Raw genomic sequence first — 26121 nt, forward strand, 5'->3', positions numbered from 1 at the left:
GACGCTTCGTGGAATCAATTTGAGGCCAGAATGGCATTGTGATAATACAAGATATCGATAGAATCGCAAGTTCTGACAAGTGATGGACACTGTCAGATCATCACGGCGGGGTGCTGGTGGTGGGCTGAACGGCGAAGAACTGCTGCAGCTGCAGTCAATAGTAAGATACAAGACGCTTTGGGAGTTGCCCGAGACAAAGGCGTCAAGGCGAACCGATCGTGTTGGCTCAGTTGTCGAGATGGAGTCGGAGAATGTGCGGTTTGGGGTGTGCCAGATGAGGAGAGGTTGAGACGGACTGGATGGAAGGTGGGACCTTCGGTGCGTGTCTTGCAAAACGATAAAGTACGATGCACCTGGTAAAGGTCTGGTGTCTGTGTGCCAGGCGGTGCATGTAACTTGGAGAGTAAGTCGTCAGGCAATAGCAGTCGGTCGCTGTTGGATGGTGAGAGTTACGGATGGATCAAATGGATGGATGGCACAGCAGAGTTGAGTGCAACACAGCACAGGATAGAAGAGCACAGGGCCTGAAATCGACTAGCGCAACGAGGCTGGGGCAGGCAGATGGTGCTTCAAGTGGGGGCCTGGCACGTCTGGTCTGTTCTGCTCCGGTCTGGTCTCGTCTTGTCAGCTCCAAGTCAATGGAGTCAAGTTATGGTGGTACATTAGCTCGCATCTGTGTCGCAAGAACAACGCCAAAGGCCCGTGGGTCTCGAGCTGGTTTCGGAGAATGCCACGGCATCAAAAGCAATACCCTTATCGTATTTTAGCCAATCTTCAATACCATCTTGCCGTGCCCACAGCTCTGTACCGCAGGCTGGCCCTTGCTACAAGAACTGACTCCAGCCAAAGCAGGCTGTGGAGGACTGGGAGCTTTCAGACTCGATCAAATGGACCATCCGCTCCACAGGCGGGTGGCAATTGTGTGCATGTGTCTGGTGGCCTCTAACCTCAGGCTCAGGACCTCGACTCCATGAGCAAGTCGGAATGCCAAGAACCCCAAGGTCAAATGAGCGTGTTGCAGCCTCAACGCTAGCTAATCCAAGCCCAAGAATTCAGTTGATTGGCACGGAGCTCCTCAAATCAGACCCAGACCAAACTCGACCGTTCAATGTTATTCGATACTCACGACACTGCCACCAGCAAGCACCACACAGCATTGAACCAACATGGCCGCGGCGATGCACGGAGAAGGACAATGCTCAGTGACTGCACAATTGTAACAATGCATTTCGGCATTCAGTTCCCAAGTTGTCAGCAGTCACATCCGCCGTTCTGGCTTTGGACATTCTCGCGTCTGGTCATTGTAGCGCTTCTGTTGACAGTCCGTATGTCGGTCTGGCTGCCCGCCCAGCGGCGTTTTTCCGCCTCCTCTGTGCATGTAGCTTAATAAAAGCTTAAAGTACGGAGTTGAAAGCCATACCTTGGTAAGTGGACGGAGAATCACATGATCCGTCCACCGCTGTACATCCTTCACCTTGTCTTTCAGCCGCCAGGCGCTAGTATCTGATTCGCTATTTCAGCAGCCATTTGCGAGTACGTACGGAGTAGGGACATTCACTGTTGATGTTCACCTCGCTGCCATTCTGAGCCGTCGTTGCATGTATCCCGTGCGGCACGAAGCAAACAAACCCGTGGCGCAGTTTAAATGAACGGAGCAGCATCGAGTGATTTTAGTCCCAGCTAAGTTTGCATATATGCCCTTTTGTTGGGTGCTTTTATTTCATCTTATTTTACCAAGCGCTTCTATAACTTACATACACGCCCCTATCCACCCTACAGGAGCAACATGATGCGAATGCATTGGCCTCTACAGCCAATTTCAAGTAATATACAAAATTACGCCACCAGCTGATGCATCTTTCCCCCCTTACATCTTCTTCTTGACCTTGAGTTTCCTGGACCCGACGTTGGCTCGTGCCGCTGTGCCGAGTTTGTGTACTTGCTTTCTCTTCTCCCATACACTTGATCGACCTTCCACCACGGCGATGATTTCTTCGGCGATACGGTGGGGAAACTGGTTCCTGCCACTGCCTTTAGACGGCTTCTTCTCAATGATGTCCAAGATCCACTTGACGGCCATTCGTCTTCGTTGTCGGACCGTAAGAGGTACAGGGAGTTCTAGGGCCCGCCCACCACCACCAGCACCGGCAATATTCCGTACTTTGAGCAACGGTGCCACTGAGTCGATGGCAATCGTAATGTAGAGAACAGGGTTCAATGGAAGGTGAGAAGCCGGCGGCGTGCCGGGTAGGAGGGGGAACTTCGGGCTGTAGATGGGAGCGGGCGCGGTACGAAGATAGTTCATCACCGTTGCGACATTCTAAAACGGCGCCATGTCAGTAATTGATAGATATTTTGAGGGGTCATGTCGGTAGGTGTCTTCATACCCTCTGAGCAACGCTTAGCTTGCCATCCCGCATTAGCAATCGACTAAACTGCTCCAAGACCGGGTGGTATCTTTGCTTCAAGTTGAATCCATCTGGGTACGGCTTCTTGGGCAATCCGAATTTGTGTCCTGGGTTTTGTATGTTGCCACCCTCGCTTGTAGACATTTTTGCCGCCGCTTCAACCGCTTGCGCTGTAGCAACGAGGGCTGCCGCCTCTTCTGGAGGAGGGATGGTGCCTTCGCGGTAGAGCGCATCCTCTTGCGCAGCTGTCAATCCTCCCTCAGTGTTGCTCGTGGCAAGTCGACCTCCGTAAAGCATTTGTTCTAAAGTCGCATCGCTAAGGGTCTCTATATGTGACGTTTCGGAAGCTTGGTTCGGCTAGTTGACAACATTGTTAACTTGTTTCGGAATAGTTGTGAGTGTACAAGAAACTCACGTGTTGTGTTGCCTTAGTGCTCAATGGCTCGTCGGGACCCGTAGAAGACGAATTGGCCTTCAAACTCGATGTGTTATTGCCCTTTGAAGGCCCATCCGCTGGTCTTGTTGATGATCCATTGGGTTCAGCTGAGTACCATCGGGAGATCGCTGGCCTCGGTCGAAATGGTTCCCTCCCATGTTGCACAAATGGTCTTGTGCGTACAGCCAAAGCTCTGCATGCCCCAAATAAAGAGGTTTTTGGAGACATAATGGCACTCCGACCTGCCGGATTTGCTGCAGTGACGATAAGCAACTCCTGGATTGTCGTGTGACTGCACACACAATGTTGCGACGAAATTTACGGACGGTAACTGTGCAGCTTTGTTGTCGGAATAAGGCTGGTCCGCCCCGTTGGTGCTTGGTGGCACATTACGTAATCACATATCATCTCGAAAACGCAACAAACCACAAACCACGAAAATCACCATCTACAGTCAATTGAGGACAACAGGGATAGAAAAGCAACTTCCAAAGCTGCAAGTTTGCGGCCTTATTCTCTTACAGGTGCAATAAGACACATGCTTGCAATACTTGTACGACTTTGGATTTGATGCTGCCCTAATCAAGGCTGACTATTTCCTGGATGCATCTTCACAAATGACTGCGCCATATCTCGTTTAAACTTCATCCTGAACGGATTTAAAAAGTTGCGATGAGAACCCTTTTCCTTCAAATGAGCACACCTATGGTACCGAGTATGAAACCCCGTAATCGGATGAATTCAACAGCTTATATTCTCTTCTGAATCTGAATCTGCGCCAAACCCTACAAAGCCAACCCGTTGCGCAATATCCTTATATCAATACATTTGTTTCAAATATGGTTCGCCGTCTTTCACTTTGTGTGGCCCGAACCAGAAATGCCCGTTGGGTGGAATCAGAGATAGCCCAATCGCCACTTGTAGCCTCTAAACAGGCAACAGAGCATGTTGCCAAACGATGATGCTTCAACATACACGGTTCATTTTCATGTGCTGGTATTAGTTTCCACTTTCCTCTCTGGAGAAACAAAAAAAAAAAAAGAACCTTGCGCCGTTCCCATGGTGTTGTCTTTTCCGGTGCCGGAAGGCACATTTTCGTCACCATTTAAAACTCCAATGTCGATAAAACGCTGTGAAAGCAACGGAAGCGATTAAATAAAACACAACAAAATATTGTCAACAGAAAAAAAGGACCAAATCCCAACATTTTGGACGTGGGATTTCTTCGTGAGGTCATGCGATGAGATCATGCTGATGAGATTGTGACGATCGAGTTACCAGGTGCCCCAGGACTGGTTGGTTGACTGACCCGATGCTGTGACGAGCCAGTTGACCGCGCATTCTGCGGCGTCTTCTCTCGCATTGTTGAGGTTCTTGCCGTCGTACCAATATCTCGCAGCCAATGTCTGGCCATGGACCGTTACTCTGCTCGACCAAGCAGTTCGGCCCCCTGTAAAGGTAACCGGCGTCAGTTTCCACAAATAATTCTGTGAGCGCCAACTCATCTGAGTCGTAAGCGGCGCGAACATACCTCGGCGATCAGACACAATCTGGAAAACAGGAGGCATGAGCTGCGCATCTCGACAAAATTCTGACGAGCAAGAATTAGTTTGACAGATCAAGAATGACGCGATGTCTTAATACCTTCCAATCTCTCCTGCCAGGAGCAAGTGCTTGAGCCAGAGGAGCCACTCGAGCTGTAAGTAGGCGACGGGGCCATCATCGATACGAGGCGTTGCCGAAAAAAAAAAAGAAGGAGTTGTCGTCCAAGTATAGAGAAGAAAGAGTCTGAAGATAGCACTGGCTCGATCGAGATCGTCTGATGCAAGAGAATATAATAGTTTACGAGAAAAAGATCAGGTGAGAGACTGGCATGAAATTGATCGAAAAGGTCAGACACAGCGTGGGGTCTGCGTGGATTGCGATAGAGGCCGAGTCTCAGAAGTTTTGGAGACGCAGTAGTGTAGCCACTTGGGGGTCCCTTGGGTCTTATATATTCTCTCGATGTATGCACCGGTGAGACGAGTGAGGAATGTCGTGGGCGAGATGAGGTGTGAGAAAGTGGCGAGAAGATGCAAGTGCTACTCTACTGGAGACAGAGCATAGGCAGTGTTAGGTGTAGATCTGGCGTCTGACCAGGTTTTGTGCGAAGGCTGCTCGAGGACAACAGGCGTGGCTGTATAGACGATCAGGCGAAACTTGAGGGCTTGTAGCTTGTACGGGATGTGTTGTCGCGGGAGACTGCATAAGATGAACAAAACGAGAGGAGAGAAAAGGAGGAGATATTTAGATACCGGACCAGGTAAGAAACAAAACAAGAAGATCGGGCTCGACGATGGGGTCCAATGCCAAAGAAGGAACTTTGCAATGGCTCCAAGGTCAGGGACATAAGAAAATTTGGGTGCTAGTTAATTTCAGAAGGGCACTCCGTCTCGTTTCTTTTTTCCTCTCCGTGCAATGGGATGGCGGGGGCGTGAGGGTGCACAAATGTGATTCCCGGGAAAAAGTCATCCAGCGTCAGGTTGGGGACCGCCCATGTTGCCTCGAACAAGGGATTGACACAGACAGATACCCGTCACTGCACCGTGCTCTGAAATCTAGAATCAACCACGTTGGTTCGAGCCACGATGGGCAGCGTTGATGGGTCGAGGATGAGACGGGGGTCACACATCCTCAACGGCGGTGGGCGTGCAGAAGGGGGAAGTAAAAGCACGAAAGCCTCTCTACTCCGTAGCAGCCAAAGCTAGCCATGGTAACTATTAGCTGCCACGATCAGGGCAAACAAACCATACCCAAACCAAATGAATGTCATCAATCCCATCAACCGGCTGGGCGGCGACGAAGGCGCCGGCGACAGGGGGTCCATTGCCGGGACCAGGATCAAGGGATGGGGGAGGATGCACTAGCTGGTGCCAACCCAGCAGTCGGGAACTGGGAATGACCAGGACTGGTGATGCAGGTCGCTGGGCATTGTCCCTTTGCGGGATGACACAGTTTGATAGCTGCATGATTGCCGACACCGTCCTCTGTACCTTGCTTGCACTGACCAGGCTCCCAGTATGCCGGTCCCAGCCTGCGGGGAGAGACGGTGACGACGTTTTCTTCAAGTTCCCGGACTTCGAGACATCAAGCCTCCAGCTCAGCCTCGCACATATGAGAAGTGAGAGAACAAAGCATCCACCGAGTTCGGATACGTGCTGAGTTATTATACGGCAACAACCACACAATTGTCGTTGACGAGAAGGACACAACATGTTGGGCATTGACAAGGCGCACAGCACCCGAACAGTATTGGGTCTTTCATGTCCAAATTGACCTCTTGGCAACCCAAAGCTGCCCCTCCAATTCCACGCACATAGTCGGATTTCAGACCTTCAGCTCAGGTGCAGTAAAGCATACAGCATGCGGCTCAACGGGTATGCCAAAGCCCGCCACGCAGGTATGCCTGCCGGTGCAGGTTCTGTGTACTCTGTTCCGCTTTGCAGTAAAGTCCAAGCCGGGCGTCCTCGGTATTCCATTCGGGCATACTAATTGATGCTGTTGCAGGTTTCGCGTAGAGTATGAAAAGGGGGCAGGGTGTAGCAGGTAAGTGAGATCGCAGGGCAAAAAGTAAGGAGTCAGGAATCGTAATAATTACGACGACAAACAATCTTGGTGGAGATGAAGTGTTTGTTTGTCAAACCTAGTTCATGACCCAGTGAATGCACCACCAGGACAGGAGACGCTAGGGCCGACTCCACATGGTGAGTTAGTTGATAGTGCCTTTTTGCTGCCATTGTCAACCGTGTTCTGCTCCTAGAGTGCGCTGGGGTGCTTTGCCCATGCCTCACAAACCTGCCAAGGTTCCTTTGTGTATTGTATTGACGCAACGAGGTGGCTCAGAACAACACCACGAGCCAGGCCCAAAGCAACGGTTCCCAGGTTGCCAGCCCAGCTTGCTCTCAAAAGAATCCAGGCATTCATTCGAATGGGGGTGGGGAGGCCAGCTATCAATTGTGGTCCAGCGGGAGAGGCGGACCGACGCCCGGAAACGAGGGTGTGGCGCCTTGATTGTTTGGTTTGGTTTGACAACCCTGACAAAAAAGTTGGGGTGGGCTGGTCCACTTGGCACTCGCTTTGACAATTTGCCCATCTTGCCAAATGATGGTCTGGCCTCGGGGCGTTTCTTCGACAGTGACTATTGATGAGTTGTATGTGGCTCAGCGCTGTTCTTAATAAGATGTCCCATCCCGACCGAAACTCTCCCGTGTGTTGTGCCCAGCCAAAGGTGAGTTTACCCCATACAGCCGTAGAGAGACGTGATTGACGAACATTGTCAGGGGCGAATGCCGGTGCACGGATCTGCTCCGTTGGCATTTCTATTGTACTCCGTAGGGCTTCTGGTAATACGTATTCCTTTCTGTAACCTTCAGAGTTGACCCCATGACCTGAGCCAGGGGTACTGGGCTGTTCTTCGTGGCTTTGAGCTGTCAAAAGGGGCCCGTGTGCTTGGTTCTCTGGCGAACCGATGATGAAATTACAGAGAGCATGGGTGCCCTTGGATTTACCAGAGCCAGCAACAAAAACGGTGCCAACGACCACCCCTAAAGCGGTCACGAGACACTGATGTCGTCCAAAAGATAAGCGGGTAGCGACAGATTTCATCAGGAGTCGAGGGAATCGTAATTATGCGTCAAGCTCGACGCAGTGAAGCGTAGCCAAGGCAGGGTGAAGAGCCTGATCTAGACTTGCAGGACGAGGAAGACCCGACAGGGCTATGCGGGGGCTTGATTGATGCTGGATTTCTACTACCAACCAGCTGGATTCCGGTCAGCGAATAGATTCCAAGTACCCGGCGGATGGTGTGACCGATCTAAGTCTAAGATCGTGGCTGAACACATTGTGGCAGTTGTGCAAACCTCAGTTCCGGCCACCGCCAGTTCGAAATACTAACCGTAGTACCAACAGTTTCTCATTGTGAAGCCTGTAGCCGCACTAGTGCCGCGCCATCGTCAGCAGATCCTTCGTACAGCTCGGAATTTGGGTAGTTTAGCTTGCTTAGACTCCAGACCGAGCAGACACAAGTTGGTTTAGTTGATGCGGGTTTGTTGAGCTTTCTTCTGGTGCGTCTGCTTGATAACTAATCCTGTTGTATTCACCGAGTGTGCGACTGGCGACATTGGCCCTGCATGGTGAGCTGTGTGATGCTAAATCGGCGTCATAGGGTACTGGTAAACAAAAGACGAACAATCTTTGATTCTCATTGTTCGAAAATCTGCGTCGTTTGTAGAATGGGCAGAGACAATGGAGATTTGTGCTCTGTTGGCCTCGGCTTCCCAGTTCGTTGTCTCGTCCTGAATTCACACCCGGTAAAGCCGCCATTTGTTTCTTCGACCAGATTCCTCAAATCTCTCTCCTACTTTGGCCGTACTCCATTTGGTTTTCGCCTGTACGTCGTGTGGCCACAATATATTATGTCAAATTTGTATTGCTACAGCACTTGAGCATGGCTCGATGTCTGGGTTTGTTTGTTTGCTGGCTGGCTGGCTGGCTGGTTGTTTGTGCCTTCCCTTTTCTTCTGCCTCCACTTTCCACTTTTGCTTTTATTTACGGAGTACTCCGAACAAACTGGGGAGATAGATGCAGGGCAAGGCATTTGAGAATGTGCCGTTTGACTCCACCTCGTTTTTCTTCCGTTTGCTTTTCCTGTTCAAGCAGTCAGTTGCATTTGCATAGCAAGAAGCTTTCCAAATGGTTTCAGGAAAGCCGCTACTTGCTGTACGAGGCTTGCTTCTGACAGAAAGTACACATTCGTTCCCCTTACGTCCGACATCGCCCTGTATCTCAGCACTTGCATGCTCGGCAGATACCGAAGCACGAGTTCTTGATGGCTAACACTGTTCTTTGGGCTGAGGCAAGCATTTCATGCTCTGACATTTGATGACTTTGCATTTACAAATGCATTCAATGCCCAAACCACCCCTCCCCAAGAAGTTGTGTGGAATGAGTCTTTCAGTACGCTTGGGCCATACTGGCGGAGCAACATAGCTGCCTCACGTAACGGCGGTTCAGTTCGTCGTTGCGCAGTTCACTCAACAAGCTGTCTGGTGGCTTTGAAAATCTTTCAGTCTGGCCGATTCCACCGGTCTCTCGACTCGATTGGCCCACAAGTTTTGAGCCCGAGAGTTTCGACATCGTTTTGAGGTCTGCTTGAGCGAAACACGGTGTAATTCACTTCTTGTAAGAGTGTGGCACATCTTCTGACAAACAACTACAGTAGTCTCCAGCTGCTACCAGACAGTATGTTCCGAAACGGAACAAGCAGCTTCACCCGATTTTTCGACGTCTCGCTTGGTGACAAAGAGAATCGCAGAGATGGCGTTGATGGCATTGAAGTGTGGATACCACTTCAGAACCAGGTGATTTAGCTCGAATGAACCTGGTCAGAGCCTGAACAATGGCCAAATTATCTTGACCATCATCAGCAGGTGCTGTGTGCTCCAAAAGCCATCTTGTGTCAGCCCAAACATAACCTTCACATACTCCGTATGTACAGTACAGTACAGGAGCTTTCTACAGAGAGTATTTTTTGCATATGTGTGTCATTTAACTCGATCGGGCTAGTATCCGGTCGACGCCCTGGCGCTTCTGCGCGTGATCAATCTTGGGAGATTGATTATCACGATGGTGTGAGGTTAGTGTATGGTTGGGCTTCAGCTGGCGAGCTGATTGCGACGGTACCCATCAGCCCGCTCCCAGCTGGCTCTCAGCAGTGCAGGGATTGTCTGATGATGGCCGATGTCAAGATGCATTGAACCCTGGCTCGTCCAGAGTGTCTACTGGCACACTTGGACCAAACTCACACCAAACAAATAGGTGTGCTCTCGAGATGCTAGAGACCAATGTGCAGCGTCTTCGAGAACTATACTCATGAAACATATCGCCGTCACCTTGAGGATATCTATACTCAAGTACTCCATACTCTGCAGCTATATGCTGTTGTTCGTCCCATTCACCTTGCCTGGGGCCTCGCATAGTAACAGTCTACTGCCCTCCGATGCCTTGGATACCCAACACCATTACCTCTGATGCGCGTACCCTCCGTCGGTGAAGCAGCCATACACTATCTACAATAGCGCTATTTGGTATGTGACACACGGTGTTGATAGGCAACAAGGGGGCAAGCTTCTCGTGTTATCTACTCAGCCGGTTCGGGAAGCCGTACGCGATTTCTGTCAGTGAAGGATTTGAGATAACGAATACCTCAACACCCAAAGAAATGGAAGACGTCTAAACGGGGAACAAGGGCCAGCAAACAGAGAGCGAGGCGATAAAAAACGTGGCCAAACCATATGGCCCTGACGTCTTGTCGTGTTTCACGGCAGTGACCTTGACGCATGCGTCCTGTGTTGGTTACTCCAATACTGCCAGTTGCTGACTCGAAAGAGCTTCTAGGCTGAGGTCCACGCTCTTGTTGGAAATCAATGGCTTGATCTGCCTTGAATACAAACTGGACAATAGGATGAGTTCCTCCCAGCCAGCCACAGCTCGTTTCTTCTTTTAGGCCGTGATACCTAAATCGACGACTGCAGGCACACCCAAATTTCCAGGACCACAATTGCAAATTCTTCCAATTGAAACAGGGCTGTTCTTTTTATTCCCGATGAGAATAGAAGAAACAAACGCGCGTTGATCCTCATCTTGCACCTGAACTTGCTTTTTTCCCAAGCCACCAACCGTCATATAGCATATTGTGGATTGTGGGGGCATTGTCAGTCCGTGTGCTGAATCCCTTTAAATTTTACTAAAAGCTTTTGCAACTTTCCTGTTACTTCTTTTTTCAGTTGCACCAAGTGAAATGACCTGTCAAACTATTTGTAAACAGATGTTTAAAAAGTTCAGCTTAGAAGAATCTACGTTCCAAAATGTCTCAAAAGCAGGCATGCTACATTGGCGTCTGAGTTGAATGGCATTGTTTCGCAAAGCTAGCTCACGTCGCCTACGGGTGAAGAGCAGCAGGGTACCATGGCATGTCCGTACGTGTGCTTGCATGTATGAGCGCTACAATACTCGTTTCATGATGTGTCGCCGCGGGAAGCCGGAGCAAAAGTTTGCTCTTTCTTGATTTATCATCTGCGGATACATGGGAGTGTTGATCGCGCAACACAAAATACGTGTACGGATTTAGACACTGCTGTTCTCGGAGATGTCGCTGTGAGGGGAGAGGGAATATGTAATGACGTGTACTGCTGTGACACGGCAGATGATGCGAACAATGTTTGGAGTCGTAGCAAAGGCCCGAATTGTGACTCAACCATCGTAGGAAAGATGTATCGTGGCCAGTTTGATGGGTTGAACATGTGGTATCGTATCTCGTTGTATTGTTTGCTATGTCGCACTAAATCGACTACATCACCCGAAGCTGACGTGTCAACCCGCCTGTCAACTTGAACGAATTACTAGTCCCCTGAAACGCCTTTATACTACCGATAAGGGGCTTTGAATCCCCATAATACTTGATCCTATACGTGCCTGGTTTAGCGTTCCCATACGTCTCCCATGAGATGTCCACTTCGCTGTATCCGAGGATAAAGTTGGTCCTGCGCCATGAATAGACGAGGAACCAGTCTGTATCGTCGCGAACTTGCGTCCAGGATCCATCGGCATTTTGTTGCTCGACAGCAGCAAATGTTTGTTCTTGACGAAGATTGTTGCGAGGGTTGGCGCCTTGGAAAGTCACGTTGACAACAGATCCGATTTGATATGATGCGGATGGTTGGTGGACGACTTTGCCAAAGGAAGAGCCGATGGGGGCGTTATCGACTACGACGCCGGTGATGAAGGAGAGGGCTTTGCCGCGGTTGTCAGGAGCAAGGGGGCCTTGGTCGGGTGTGTCTTTTGAATCCGGACGGAGGTAGTGCATGTTGCTGACGGTGAGGTTGATATAGGCGTCTAGTTCATGAGGTCCGAAGAGCGTTGATGCGCCTTCGTAGCGTTGCACCTCATATTCTTCTGGCGTAGCGCAGTAGTGAGAGTAGCTGTTTGCTGGACCGCCGAGGACAACAATAGGCTTCTGAGGGAGGAAGCTGGATGCTTCAGCTGCAACAGCGGCTTTCCAACGAAGTCCAGACATGGTCGTGGCCTCTGAAGGGGATACGATGATGACGAATTGGCCCACGCGGAGAGCTTGAATGTCGACAATGTTGGGCGTCCAGGCATAGGGCTGGTCCATTTCACCAACGTCAAGAAGGATGGGCTTGGAGCCTTGACACGCCTTTTGCTGTGCAGTAGGGGTCCGGAGAAGTCCCGATACGAGTTTCCAAAGAGGGTTGGCGTTGGGTTCACCAGAGTCACCTTGGGTGAAGTCAAATGCGCCAGGCCAGTCTGATGTACCCGCAGCGAAAGAGTAACCCAGTGCAGCTGGGCAGGTTTGCGCTTGCTTCCCATTCGGAAGAGTGAAATTCCAGAAGCGCATGTCGTGGAAGAAGTGGAATGCCTTGACGGATGACCCTACAACTGCTGTTCCAGAAGTGCCTAGGGAGCTCTGTCATCCATAGTATTAGCAACTTGAGTTTGGAGGTTAATACAGTCAGAGGATTCCTCACATAAATGGTTTGCGCGCCTGCAAATTGACGACGTCCCATCTCATAGCAGCTCTTAACACCGAGATCCAAGGCTGCAAATTCAGGTCCTCGCCCGTGGCAACTCTGCGACTTGCCATCGGCACATGTGCTATTTTCCAAGCTGCACTGCTGGCCGGATCCATCGTCGCAATACGCGCCGAGGACGTTTGGAGTGGTATCGCCCACGTTAGCCTGGCTAAATCCAGCCACAAACCCATCAGCAGCGTTGGAGTTTTCCTTCATAGCATTTTCGAACATCCACGCGGCAACGCCCTTGTTGTCAGCAGCAGCGTGGGTGTTATTGCCGAGGAGAGAAGTGCCATGGACGGGATACCACGTAAGGACTCCAATATCCTTGTTGTCAGAGGCTCGCTTGAAGCGGAGGAGTGTCATGAGAGTGTCAGTCTGGTCTTCATATTGCTTACGTTCGGATTCGGGATTGGCGAGGTAGGCGAACAGGGAGCGGTTGATGGCACCGTCCTTAATTCTGGTGGTTCCAGTGTCCAAATAGCCCTAGAAAGTGTGTAAGTGTGTGGGGTACGTCAAAGCAAATGTGAACGAGAAACAAGGTTCACGTACCTCTTGAAGGTTTTCGTGGGCGCGCTTGATGGACAATACAGCGCCGTCAACGAGAGCTTGATAGCTTTGCTTGTCAAAGCCCAAGCTGGTGACTTGCGGCAAAAGATAGTTGAACCAAGCACCTGGTCCAGCATGGCTGTGAGTTCCGGTCAAGGCGAGGTTGTTGTGACCGTACACGTCGTAGTCAGACCCCAACTTTTTAAGTCCTTCCAGTACACCATATCGCGTTGCCGTGTCGCCAGATTGTGTGTCGAGAACCAAATAAACGAATCGGTCTTTGGGGTTGTTCTTATCTGCGATAATGAAAGCGCGACTGTGCAAACGCTGTCGGAGACCAGAGCCGACTTGGTCGAGATTAGCATACCCGGCAAAGCCGATCTCAACAACTGGACCAGTAATGTCGGCTTTGCCAACGCCGATGAGATATTTGTCGCCCGTAGAGGCAGCGGAGCCGCAAGCTGCAAGTGTACTGAGGAAGAATAGGGCCAGAAGGGAGAACAAGCTGTAGATGGAGGTCCTCGAAAGGCCCAAGCTCTTGGACGGTCGAGCCGTCGTGTAAGCCATGACGGAAACCAACTTTGCGTGTTTATTCGAGCAAGAACGTTTCAACGGTGGTTTGGAGTGTCTTGGAGTAGAACCATGTCTATCTCTGGTCCCGGTCCACGGAAGGAACGGCGGGACATCTGATCTTCTTATATTAAGCGAGAATCTTCTGTGCAAAAGCAAAGACAAGAAGGAACTGCTACCGGCGCTTTCGTCACTGGCTGCGCCGACGGACATGAACCCCTGATGGGGTGGAATGGGGTAATTAGCGGCACGTTCGGCCCGTCTCGTGACGATTTGAGAGACTGTTCCTTTGCTCCTGATAGATCACAGAATCTACTAAAACAGGTTCCTGTGGCATAAGAGCATGGGGGTTGGCAGCGGAAGCCGACAGCCACCATGGAGGTGGCATCAACCTGGCAGAGGGATGCTGGATCAAGCTCGGTTCATCGTCCATGTGCGAGTTGCACCAGATGAAAGGCGGCGGTGGCGCCAGAATATCCGCCGTTTGTCTTGGGGCGGCCGTACAACGTCCATCATCGAATACAACTCAACTGTCCACTAGCAACGCAGAAGACTGCTCAAAAAGCATCAAAAATGGACGCTAATGAAGAACAGGAGCTGGCTAGAACTGTTTTGGGCTGGGGTTGGTCCTTCTGACTGCCTGGAAGAGATATGAAGGCCGACGATCGAGGCGCATGGTACCAAGAGGATCCGCCAATGGGAGATAGGATCAGGCTGTCGTACGAGATGGCTCGAGATGAAGACTGGAGTTGATGGCACAGGAGGTCCAGTCGGGGTTATGAAGCCGACAAGTTTGCCAGGGGTCAGCATTGAGAGTGGCATCGGACGTGGACCGTTAAGCTCAGCCCAAGCTGCAATGCACAAGTCGAGGTCTAGTTAATGCAGGCTACTAGCCAGCGATTTCTGTGGTCAAGCGTAGTCAAAGAAATGCATGCACAAGATATGCACACTCTCACAGAGTGCGGATTGCCGTGCTCTTTCCACTCCGCCTGCCTCGTTCTGCTTTGTCGAATCCTCAACTTCCATCAAACAGCTTCAAATACTGTCAACCACCCATCTGGGTAGATTTCAATGCAAGTGACATGCCAGACTTTGGTACCCGTTCCCAGCGGTAGATGCACCCGCATTCTCCCATCTCCTCCGCATGATGTCCACTTCGTCTGCCGACCGACGAAATCCACTTCGCGCTGGGTCAAAGCTTGAGCAGTCAGGTAGTTTGGTGGATCCGAGGCCGTCAACTGGTCTCTTTTGCGGAGTGCAATGTCGAAAACAGAATCGAGCCCGCGACACCATCGTTGGGCTGCAGGGAGCGACACCAGTTGACGTTTTTGTGGCGGCCAGAAGCGAACAGGGGGTGTCATCCGCCAAAATTCAAGGTCAACTGGTCAGTCTGTCTGCGTCGCCAGGTCATCAGATGGTTTGTCGCCAGGCTACTTTGTCATTCCTCCATAGCTGTTATGAGACAAATCACGTTGAAAGTTGCTAAAAGCAATTAGGGTTTGTGCCTCTTTGAAGCTCTACGTTGATGCTCACTTTTACTCAGCCTACCAGGGTCTCATGGCGAGTGTCGCATAGGCCGAAATGTGTTCTGTGCGTTGAAAATCCAGACGGAGACTGGTAATCCTCACATTTCTAACATGTTTGGTGTGTGGACGGACTGATGGCTCGCGTGGTTGATTTTGCTTAGCTGACTACCTAGGTGGACTAGAACTGCGCGATTTCAGAGCTGTGCAACGTAGCGTTAGCTCAAACGGTGAGATTTCTAGTTTCCATCGTCTTTTTTTCTGGTCTGATACTGATTCTCACAAGGACCAGCTGCAGCATAGGACCAAATGTACATACGAGCTTTGACAGTTGAGATACGCCTACGGCTGCTTTGGGCCGATGCCACAGTATGCATAATCTTGGAGGCATCCCTGAGCATCACCCAAGGATTACCGCCTCTTCCGTCATCCCTGCCCTGTGAGACGTTGCCAACCTGCATGTGCAGCACCAACCTCGCCTTTTGGTGCCGGCGTTGCCTCCCTAATTTCTGGATAAATATGCTGGATATATTGGTCTTGAAAGTTTCGCTTACCGCGAACCTTGTGTGCAAACAAAGCTCCGGGATAACACTTCTCGTTCTAACGATGCAATACATGTGCTCTCAGCTAGTTGCCGCAAGTATGGCCAGCTGAATGATAACTGCATCATGTCGTGGATAAGTACTATTGTGCAACAAGGATCAAGCAGTCGCATTCTCCTGCCCGCCGACAACCTGACTATCTTAGAGTCATTATTGGATAACCATCAATTCCATGCGTGGATATTCATGATGCAGCTTGGGACGGATCTTTGCGAGCCGGGACGCACTACACGAACTGCCACTCCTGGAAATCGTCTCAAGCTCCCGAAACAAGTCTTGTTGATATCTCGATGGCTTTCAACTACTGAGCTAACCTGTGTGGACAAGTGGGGAAGTCAGCGAGCCTGGCCCAAGGCACCGGACATTGATCCTTCCGTTGTGGAACCTCGGTCCAATTCAATGCCCGGTGCGACTTTGAGACAACAGAACGTAGCACTTCGACCATTTTATACGACATGACTGATTTTTTCCCCCTTTGAGCTGGAATTTTGAGCCAGTTTTGCTACGAGTCTGCTGTACGTGGCACTGGATGGGAACATTGGTTGGTTGCCTCCAGTTTTGGTTTGGGACTGACCAAGAACTCTTTGCCTACGCACCAATCAGGGCCGACTGACGGAACAAGCCGAAAACCTGTATTCCCAAAAGCCAGAAAATGTAAGATTGCAAATAAAGTTGCTTGAGAGAGTTTTCGATGACTGACTAACGGGACCTTGTCTTGTATGGTTGTAGGTTGGGATTATTCCAACACGCCCTGTTACAACCTGGTAGTATCGACAATATGAATCTCGTTTACGATAGTGATGGCCATATGTGTTTCTTGATCACGCGATGCATCGGCAAACGGCAGTCATCTGTAAGTATCTGCCTAGAATTATATGGTTTTGAGCTTCTCGCTTAGGCCAGCCACGTCTATTGACGTTAGTGGTGTTAGCAAGGCCGGAGAAGCTTTTCGGAATTCATGATAACTAACTAGGCCAGCAATTTCACTATCTGGTCAAGGATGATGTTCTGTATTGCAGCCATTTTTGGTCGATGCAGACGGCACCAACAAATCATAACAATGCAAACAATGCACACATCAAGCATTCGTGGGGAACCTGCTGGGGTTTCACTGGTGGGGTCAACAGTCAGGACTCTGGCTGAGTCCAGCTGAAAGTTGGACGACAGGGGGACAGAGACTTCACTTCATTCCCACTACCGCCTATTCTCTCCAGTGAAATCGCATTAATTGCCAAGTGCATATCTCCAAATATTGCCTCCGCAAATATGGTGGGCTTGCTCAGTCTACCCGATGAGCTGCTTGTATTCATCGTGCGTGGTCTGGATAGCCAGCCATCCATCTTGAATCTCGCCAAAACCAGTCGCAGATTGTTCAACCTCGCTATCTCCGAGCTGTACTGTTGCAACGCGCTAGCAGCCTCATTGAAACGAGAAGAAAGATATGCCAATGCCCAGAGAGACGAAGAGGAACGGAGCCAGGAAGACAGCCTCGATGGCGACTTCTCTGACTACGACTCGGACATGACATTAGGCAGTGCGGGGGATGAGGACGATCTCAATGGTGAGGCCGAACTTTATAGATTGGACGACCAGGCCATCTATTGGGCCATAGACAAGGGAAGGTTAGATACGCTGCAGAGGGCACAAGACGCAGGAGTTGCCACCAACGATGTCCGCCTTGTTCGTCTTGCTGCCACAACCGGCAACCTGACTATTCTCGAGCATCTGCTCCAGGACAGCCAAAATGCTCATCACCTCACGGAAAAAAGTGGAAGTCGGCTTATAGAAGTAGCCTCTCGTGGGGGTCATGTCAAAGTCGTCGAGAAACTCTTTGACCTAGGTGCAACAATATCAGTTCAGCCTTGGCGCTCTCTCCATGCTGCGGCCGTTGCACAATACATGATGGACGACGACGATGATGACGACGAAGACGAAGCAGATGTCAAATGTAAACTCCTCATCCGGCTTCTGATAGAAAATGGCGCCAACGTGAATGCCCTCAACGACGAAGGCGAAACTGCCCTTTACTGCGCCATAAGGAACGGCTCAACCAGCGCGTGCGCCGCACTTTTGGATCACGGGGCCGACATCAATGCCTTGGACTCTGGCGGAAAGACAATGCTAATGGCAGCCATAATGATGCGCCGTGATTGCTCAAAGACGGCCTTACTTCTTCAAAGAGGCGCCGACGTAATGAGTCGAGACCGGGAGGGGAACCTGCCACTCACCGTAGCCGTCGAGTGGTCTTCGAAGATGATTGTACAGATGCTTTTGCAGCGCAATGCCGACACCAACGCTGCAAATGAGTCAGGTTGCACACCTCTACTGGTAGCAGCTGCTAGAGGTGAAGCAGAGACAATCTGGCTCTTGCTGGAATTCGGAGCTGAAGTCGATAGAGTCGCCAGTTGCGGATGCACACCACTCATGCATGCTTGTCAAAATGGCAACCTCGACGCCATCCAAATTTTGCTTCGACACGGCGCCGATATTACCAATGTCAACGGTCCTGGCAGCACTATATTGCATCTAGTGGCGGACAGCGGAAGGCACCCTGCCACAGAACTGGTCATTCAGCATTGGAAAGGGCTGTTAGGCAACGGCACATCAAAATCAACCACACTCCCCGTGGATGAGGTAGATCCCCTTGGTCGGACAGCTCTATTCTACGCGGCCAGGGCCGGAGCGAGCCAAGTTGTGCAGCTGCTGCTTGATGCTGGTGCCTCTGCCCATATAAAAGACCGATTTGGCGCCACTCCCGTCTTTGCTGCCGCCCGTAATGGTCATACAGAGGCGGTTCGTATTTTGCTTGCCGCTTATCCTGCCGGAATAGATGAAACCGATGTCTTTGGACTTAGACTTATCGACTGGGCTGTCGACTGTGGCCCGACGGATCTTGTCAAGCTTGTCAATAAGTACAAGGGTGAGCCTGTCATCACTAAAATGCCCGGAGGGTTCTATGGACCATCGTGGCATGATTTCAGGGTGCGTGATTCTTCTTGTGCCGTTTGTGTGCGGCGCCTAAAGGACGTCCAGCTTACCTGGTGGTGTGATGGTTGTAAGAATAGTACTGCCGGCAGACAGTACGCTGTGTGTCGGCCATGTGCTCAGCGTGCTGCAGTGTCTGGTGTTTCAAAATGCCTAGATGAGAGTCATGCTGATGAGGGCGATTGGGAAGAAGCTAATTTTCCCCGTCGAGGTTGCTTTTTGACGACTGGGGTGCGCCCTGCTACATGGGAACCGTAGTAGAGCTAATTGGTTGGTTAGACCAGATATTTCCATCATAGTAATGAAATATGATTCACGGTGGCTGGAGATGTGACAGGTGTGAGGGGAAAAAGTTGTCTCCCGCTTTAGACTGAATATCCTTTTGACTCTGTGTGGAAGGGGTTTGCGGACCTGTCGTCAGTAAAGTACCATTTCGTGATGGGTGAAATCACAAGGCAACCAACACAGGAGTATTATAAATGCTCTATATTCAATTCTCGAATTGATAAAACAAAAACATTATATAAACAAAACAAATGAGTCGATTAACCCTCCAGTCTATATTCCAATGCCATGTCCATTCCCCAATCTAACCAACCAGCCAGTGCACAATGTAAATAGTCCGTCCCCCATGACAAGATTAGTCTCCCGAGAAATCTCTAATTCTTCTTCTCGTCCTTTAGTCCCAAAACCCCAGGAAAGTAATTATAAACGACGTAGCTGTCAACAACAGCACACACGCCCAGACCATAAACGACATTTCGTCGCGTCTTGGGAGAGAGGTTCTTCCATGCCCAGGAATTGCTGGCCGCTGCGTCAGTGGCAGCCGGTTTGAGAGTGGGAGTGGTGGTGGAAAAGGCGCGGCGGGCGGCCATGCTGGTGATGCGGGCGACGGGAGACATTTTGATGTGAGGAGATGAAGATGTGTAGATTGGTGTTTGTACCACAAAAGTGATGTTGTTTGAAGAGGTAGATTGTTTGGTTTGTAGTATTGATTGTGATTGTGATGATGTATTTCTGAATGTTTGATTGTAGAAACTTGGCCGTTTATTTATATTTCTTTCATTGTCCATATGGTTCATGATGCCTTACACCAGCGTCACCGGCATAACGCGAGCATAACGGTTAAGCGTTAAGTTGGGATTCCCAATTCGGAATGTTCCTGTGTTATGGAACGCCACTAGCCCCACAATGAGATCGCATAACGCTGCCGGGATCCACAATTCATGATTGACATGTTTCCACCAGACATCACGCAGCAAGAGGCCATCGTCATGACAGATGCCAAGGCTTCCGCCCTACCAATGACAGCACATGGAGGTGACATTGAGGTCGCTCGGAGACTCGCCGCCTGCTGCTACTTAAGAGTGAGTATTATGTTCCGCGGCGAGAAACGGGTGGAGGATGCGCTAAGGGAGAGGGAAACTGTTAAGGTTTTCCAATTACTTTCCAAGGCCAGGGGTATTCACCAGGCTTGGACAATATAATCTCAGCTGCGATCTGGCCAGTGCAGTATTATCTGGAAACATGATCTCCCGACGGGTACCCAATTACGGCCTCCTACAAACACCTCCTTCGTTGTGGTCGATGTACCCGAAAACAAAGGCGCTATTCGAGTGTTTGAAACTACAACTGAGCAACATCTCGGTACCGCTGGCCCCGGAAGTCGCAACATATATGGTCGTTGTGCCTTGGGACAATAACTCGTGGTTTAGAGTGTCGGAGTCATTACCAGTTGGTATATCGTACAAGATGAATAGAATTCGTAACTGTCCATACATTTGTTGGCTGCGCTGTATAGTGATTTTGCGTGGTCTGGGTAATTCGGACAATCCTAAGGCACCAGGCATCTACGCATCTGCTCGGTTGGGTGAATGCAACACGTGACAATGTTGGTAATTTTCCGCGTTTTGACTCCTTATTCCCCCGGAATTGACTGGAAGGCACTTTTTGGTTAGGGTAATGGCAAACCTGATCGGTGTATTCAAGTCTTTCCCCAAGGAGATCTTTCGCGTCAATAACAGGCCCCATGTTCACCTGCGGCAGCTGTCGCCGAATCGACGCATATATGATATATCCGTCAGACACGGCATGGTCGAAGCAAAGGCACTGCAGCCGCACTCATATAAAGGTGAATACTTTGGGAGAATGCGACTTGTAGAGAAACATGAAGCTTGCTGATCAAAGTCCAGCGCCAAATGGGGCGTCCATGCGACCAAATTCACCGTACCAACAACACCTTGTAGCTAGGCTATCCAAGGGAAGCGATGTCATCGTGTATGCTGTTCCTTCAGGTATGTGGCCTTACAAACTCCAGTCAACGGTCATTGTGCTGACATCATCTCAAGGAACCCGTTTGCCCGATGACTTGGTGCTGGTACATGAGCGTACCGACCATTTCTCTCTACAGCCAGCTCGGAGTATGACTCTGGACGGTAAGTCGACCGAGTTGTGCAAAAGTACAGATATGAGAGCAGAATTAACATTCATGTTAGATCTAAATAGCAAAATAACGCGTTTTCTTTTGGACTGCGGAACGCTCTATACAAGACAACAGTGGCTGGATGTCTACCCAGAGGCAACAGATTTTGATCATATCCACAAATAGCCCAAGATTGGAGAGCCAGTCCGCCGATGTTGACCATTATATCTGGGGTACAACCTATTTGGCCGTCCAACTGTTATCGCCACCATCTTCTTGTGCTGCGGGATATGGGTGCCTGTCTATCCAAGACTGTGCGTCATCCGTCGCCGCAAACCTATCCAAAAATTCGTCTAGGGATTGATTCAAGTCCGTTTGAGCTTAGTATGCTACTCAGTTGGCGTTTCAGGGAGGTACTATACATTGAAGAGGCATCCCGTAAGCCGGTTGCGGACTGAACTCAGGTAGAAATTCATGGATAAGGATTAAATTAGGTGGAATTGGGCCTCCTAAGCATGTATAAGACCCTGTAAAAATAAGCTTCTCAACTTTAACATACCCCTGGAAATGGTATAAATTCGGGGTGTGGTCGACGTCCTGTATAATTTCTTGCTGGCCTGCGAAGTCATCAAGACGAGACAGAACGATATGTAACCTCAAGGCAACAAGACGAATGAGCGCATAAGAATGAGGTGTGTTATAAATCTATGCCTAAGCTTGGGTGGTATCGCTGCGTCAAACAGTCTTTGCCTCCATCCAAACCACTTCTACATTCCCGTACCGTGGCCCGTAACATAATCGGGTCCGTATTGGGAACAGGGTGAGGCTTCATGAATGACATCTAAGCCTCCATTTTACTCTTTAGATACAGTACTCTCATAGCGTCCATTACAACACCGTGTTTGCCCGAAATCATCGTCATTGTAAATTTAGCAGGATATCTTGTGTTATGAACCACCTGGTGGGCCCCGTGGACGATTAATCGTAAGAGGCTTGAATGGCTTCCGGAGACGATCCATTGATGGTGGTGGACCGAGGCCAACGGGCCGCCTTATTCCCCCTACCGGTTTCATGGATGTGAATGTCGTTGAGTGGAAACTTGTTGCTAGGCGTTGGAAAGTGGTTGCTGTAGGACGCGGTTCCTCCTTTTGCGGCTCTGGGGATACCTGCCGAGGGGGTGAGCTCGAAAAGCAAGCGTACTGTTTTCCAGGTGCTTCCCCTGCCGATTTCTTCACGGTACTCTGCCGTGAAATAGATTTGGCACCCAGGATTTTGTGTTTTGCGAATTCAGGGGCTATTGTAGCTTCCTGTGGACTGTTATTGATAACAACAGGTTGAGGCAGTGATTGACGCGCGACTCGTGATGCGGCTGCTTGATATCGGGCCAGCGAATAATCTTTCGGTGCGGATTTTGTGGCAGAAGGTGCTGAAATCGCTTTGGAATCTGTGGTGACGAAGCCAAGTAAGCTTTGCTGATTAGGTTGACGGTTCGTCGTTCCCTTGGTATTCCGTTTTGAAGCGGTATTCCGTGCTGCCTCTGCATCAATACCAGATGCAGTCAACGCCGCTCGATGTGCTCCGGCACTAACGAACCCGGGCAGCGAGGACATGGTGAAACCTGATGACTGTTCCATTGTCGTAGCATAATCTGGTTTCCATCGCATCTCCTGCATAGCGGCGCCCCTGTCTGGCAAGGGCTGTATCTTTTGCCTTTTTGATGCTCTGCCGTACTGACCGTCGCCGTGTGGTTCAAGACCATCAGGGTCCTTTGGATCGAAAGGATCAATAGGAAATTGATCGTCTTCGGGACAGAACATGGGTGGTATCTTGTCGAATATCGACTTTTCAGTTGGTATCACTCTGTCGAGAATCCTACCGACGCTTTCAACGATCGGTCTATTAAACGATGGCCCTTTCTGGGCAAAGGATTCAGAAAAGCTCGAGACAAACGGTGAGAGTTCAACCTTATTACTGAGCCCTTGAGACCCATAAATAGGACAGCTCAAATACAACAATGCTTTTGCTCGGGTCATTGCCACATAAAGAAGTCGTCGCTCCTCGTCCATGTCCTCAGATCGAGAATGAGGTATCGAACCTTCATAGACGGACGGTACGAACACCACCGGCCATTCTAACCCTTTGGCAGCATGTATGGTCGAAATTGTGACTTGAGAGGTTTTGTCTTGTTCCTTGTCGTCGGACTGTGCGTCGGATGCGAGAGCGACATTGGCGAGGAATTTTCCCAGGACGTCATCGTCCTTGACTTGTTCGACGTCTTCAATATCGGGGAGGGCTTCGTCTTCGGACTCTCCATAGTCTCGTACAAAATCATTTGCCAGACTCAGAAGTTCTTGGACGTTGGCCCAACGCTGTTCATAATCGTCTTGATACTCTGCCTCCAAATACTTTTGGAACTGCAGCTGGTCCGTCAACTGCACAATCAGGTCCATTAGCGTCATGTTGCCGGAGTTGTTTATTTCTCGCATATTCTGTCTTAAAGTAGAGATGATTTTCAAAAGCTCAGTGTTCAACTTTTGCTCCATATTTGGACGAATCTTAGTTGTGGCCTGTCGACCACCACGGCAATGTCTCCATAAGAGCGCCCATAGGCTGAGCCTCGACTTCTCCGCCTCCTCTAGTAGGGCCTTGATAGTCGCTTCTCCAATACCCCTTCTGGGTACGTTGATGATCCTAGCGACAGCGTCGTTGTTGTCAGGCTGGTAGACCACCCGTAGGTAGTCAAGTAAGATTTTAATCTCCTTCCGTTCATAGAATTTGTGTCCGCCTATCATACGATAGGGAATGCCTGCTTTACCAAGAGCAGACTCAATATGCCTGGAGAGTGACGCTGAGCGTAGCAGTATCGCCACGTCTTCGTTCTTTAGCGCCCCTCCAAACATTGTGATGACTCTCCTCAATTCAGAAACAATCCATTCCCCCTCCCCAGATGAGCTCCTTAGCTTCCGGAGCACCGGCTTAGTACCCTTAGTATGTACTGGTAGAAGCACTTTCTGGTATCTCTTCGTATCTTGCTGTATGACTTGTAGCGACATATCGAGGATGAGCTGTGATGACCGATAATTCTCTTCCAACGATATCTCATCGGTTTCTGGGTAGTCGCGTAAGAGACGATACAAATTCTTGATTTCTGCCGAACGCCACCCGTATATGCTCTGATCAGGATCTCCCACGATAGTTATCCGCTGCCGTGCCTGTGCAAAAAGCCTCATGAGGTCATATTGGATGCCATTTGTGTCTTGATACTCATCAATGAGAACAGCCTGAACATTGGAGACGCACGAGGGATGATCTTCCAAAAGTTCGACACATCGAACCAGGAGGTCATCATAGTCAAGAAGATTGGACCTGGCGAGATGCTCCTGGTACTCCTTGTAGCACTCATTGAGCGCTGCATTGTCCTGTGGCTGCTTGCCATTCTGTCTTGGTATTGGTGTCGTCCCCTTGGATTTCTTCTTGCTTATCCAACCTTTTGCATGTTGAGGTTCAATTTGAAGCTTATGACGTTTGATTATTCTCTGAATAATAGCTCGGGAGTCGCCGTCGTCTGCGATTCCAAATTTTGGGTCCAGGCCAATTCGCTTGCCGTAAACTGCCAGGTATCGTCGAGCAATAGAATGAAAAGTCCCTAGCACAATCTTTTTCTCGACTTCTTCACCTAGCCTTTTGCCGAGTCGATTCTTCATTTCCCGAGCTGCTTTGACGGTGAAGGTCGCGACAATGACGTCGGCGGGCTGATAACCCGCCCGTTGGATCAGCCATACAAGGCGGGAGGTCAGTGTGTGAGTTTTACCGCTACCTGGTCCTGCCAATATAGCCACTGTGGATGAATTGGATGTAACTGCACGGCGCTGAGCCTTATTTAAGGATCTCAAGATTGTTTCTGGATCTGGTGTCGCCATGGTGTTTCTGGCGCGTTGCTGTTGACGCGTTGAGGGAAACGCGAGTCAATGAAATCGTCATTGAGCAAACCTGAAAGCTTTTGGATATCAAATCGCCTTTAGAACAGGAATTGGACAGAAAAAGGCTCCAAAAAAGTATTTACACGTATTACTTGGTTAAGTGCGCGAAGTCTCTGGAGCTTGTGTGAAGTTGAACCGTCGATGCTGTAACGAAACGCCTATGTCTCGCGAGGTCACGTGACTGACTCATGATGATGACAAAATATACGAGGACAGTATACTCGCCAAATTCATGCCGTGCAGAAAATACGTTGTGTGTTGATGGCAAAACCAATGGTGTATTTGTCGAATCAATCAAATAATTGTCTCTATGCCGCCTTTGCCGTCATTGAGTATGGAATTCCTCACCGTTGGGCTATTGCCATACGCACTAGCTAGCACCCATCACTTATCACTTGCAGAATGAGGACTCTCGTTGGCTTGCTCAAGGTCTGTTCTCATCACCAAAACTAAAACATGGCCAACAAGAGGTCGTATTTTCTGTTTGACATGAATGCAAGCACTGTCCATATATCAAATAGGATGCAATTCCTTTGTTCTCGCCCCCAAGTGACACTCTCTTGGTCCATGTATCCTCGAGTGCATGTGGGATGGGACTCTGAGGAGTGACAGTTGATGTTTAGAAGCGGGGGCTGGATCTTCGGAGACCAGCTGTTAGTTCAATGCAAGTGCCTCCCTCAACATCCAATCACAAGCCTCGACCCCTCATCACTGTCAACTCGGCGCTTAGCATCCTTGTCATCACGACCTTTCATCCAACCACAATTCATCAACGCCATCAATCTCCCGTGCCACTCTGCAGAGTGCATCACCACAGCAGACGGCTGGTCCAACCGCCATCATGCAAGCCCAACCAAAAAATGAGGCCTGGTCAGGGCACGGTCAATCACCGCTCCTGGGCCCAGGACTCCCAGCAAACCAGACGACTCTTCCTCGCCCCAGCGCTAATACTCGACACACTGCCGAACGTCAGCAGCCGCTCAACTGGTATATACCGTAACGATGCCTCATGTCCAT

At 50.0% G+C, this 26121-nt stretch overlaps 5 protein-coding genes across 5 annotated transcripts; 2 read left to right on the forward strand and 3 right to left on the reverse strand.

The window, feature by feature from the left end:
- Nucleotides 1–1108: 1108 nt before the first annotated feature.
- VFPPC_15369 (hypothetical protein) lies at nucleotides 1109–1387 on the forward strand (the record flags this gene model as incomplete). Its single annotated transcript, XM_018293122.2, has 1 exon — nucleotides 1109–1387. The coding sequence occupies one exon, from the start codon at nucleotides 1109–1111 to the stop codon at nucleotides 1385–1387; it is 279 nt and encodes a 92-aa protein (XP_018149915.2).
- Nucleotides 1388–1867: 480 nt separating this feature from the next.
- On the reverse strand, nucleotides 1868–3072 carry VFPPC_01446 (30S ribosomal protein S7; the record flags this gene model as incomplete). Its single annotated transcript, XM_018281278.1, has 3 exons — nucleotides 1868–2320; nucleotides 2388–2765; nucleotides 2824–3072. 3 exons carry the CDS (start codon nucleotides 3070–3072, stop codon nucleotides 1868–1870), a joined length of 1080 nt encoding a protein of 359 aa, XP_018149916.1.
- Nucleotides 3073–11230: 8158 nt separating this feature from the next.
- Nucleotides 11231–13589, reverse strand: VFPPC_01450 (neutral/alkaline nonlysosomal ceramidase; the record flags this gene model as incomplete). The annotated part of the gene is made up of 3 exons (XM_018281281.1): nucleotides 11231–12367; nucleotides 12429–12959; nucleotides 13026–13589. The coding sequence occupies 3 exons, from the start codon at nucleotides 13587–13589 to the stop codon at nucleotides 11231–11233; spliced, it is 2232 nt and encodes a 743-aa protein (XP_018149919.1).
- Nucleotides 13590–16983: 3394 nt separating this feature from the next.
- Nucleotides 16984–21215, forward strand: VFPPC_01451 (ankyrin repeats (3 copies) domain-containing protein; the record flags this gene model as incomplete). The annotated part of the gene is made up of 5 exons (XM_022428225.1): nucleotides 16984–18699; nucleotides 20749–20833; nucleotides 20895–20996; nucleotides 21051–21137; nucleotides 21208–21215. 5 exons carry the CDS (start codon nucleotides 16984–16986, stop codon nucleotides 21213–21215), a joined length of 1998 nt encoding a protein of 665 aa, XP_022284741.1.
- Nucleotides 21216–22071: 856 nt separating this feature from the next.
- Nucleotides 22072–25044, reverse strand: VFPPC_13089 (ATP-depentend DNA helicase; the record flags this gene model as incomplete). The annotated part of the gene is made up of 1 exon (XM_018290866.1): nucleotides 22072–25044. One exon carries the CDS (start codon nucleotides 25042–25044, stop codon nucleotides 22072–22074), a length of 2973 nt encoding a protein of 990 aa, XP_018149922.1.
- Nucleotides 25045–26121: the final 1077 nt, after the last annotated feature.

The sequence above is a fragment of the Pochonia chlamydosporia genome, chromosome 1 (assembly GCF_001653235.2).
Source record: "Pochonia chlamydosporia 170 chromosome 1, whole genome shotgun sequence".
Lineage (NCBI taxonomy): Eukaryota > Fungi > Ascomycota > Sordariomycetes > Hypocreales > Clavicipitaceae > Pochonia > Pochonia chlamydosporia.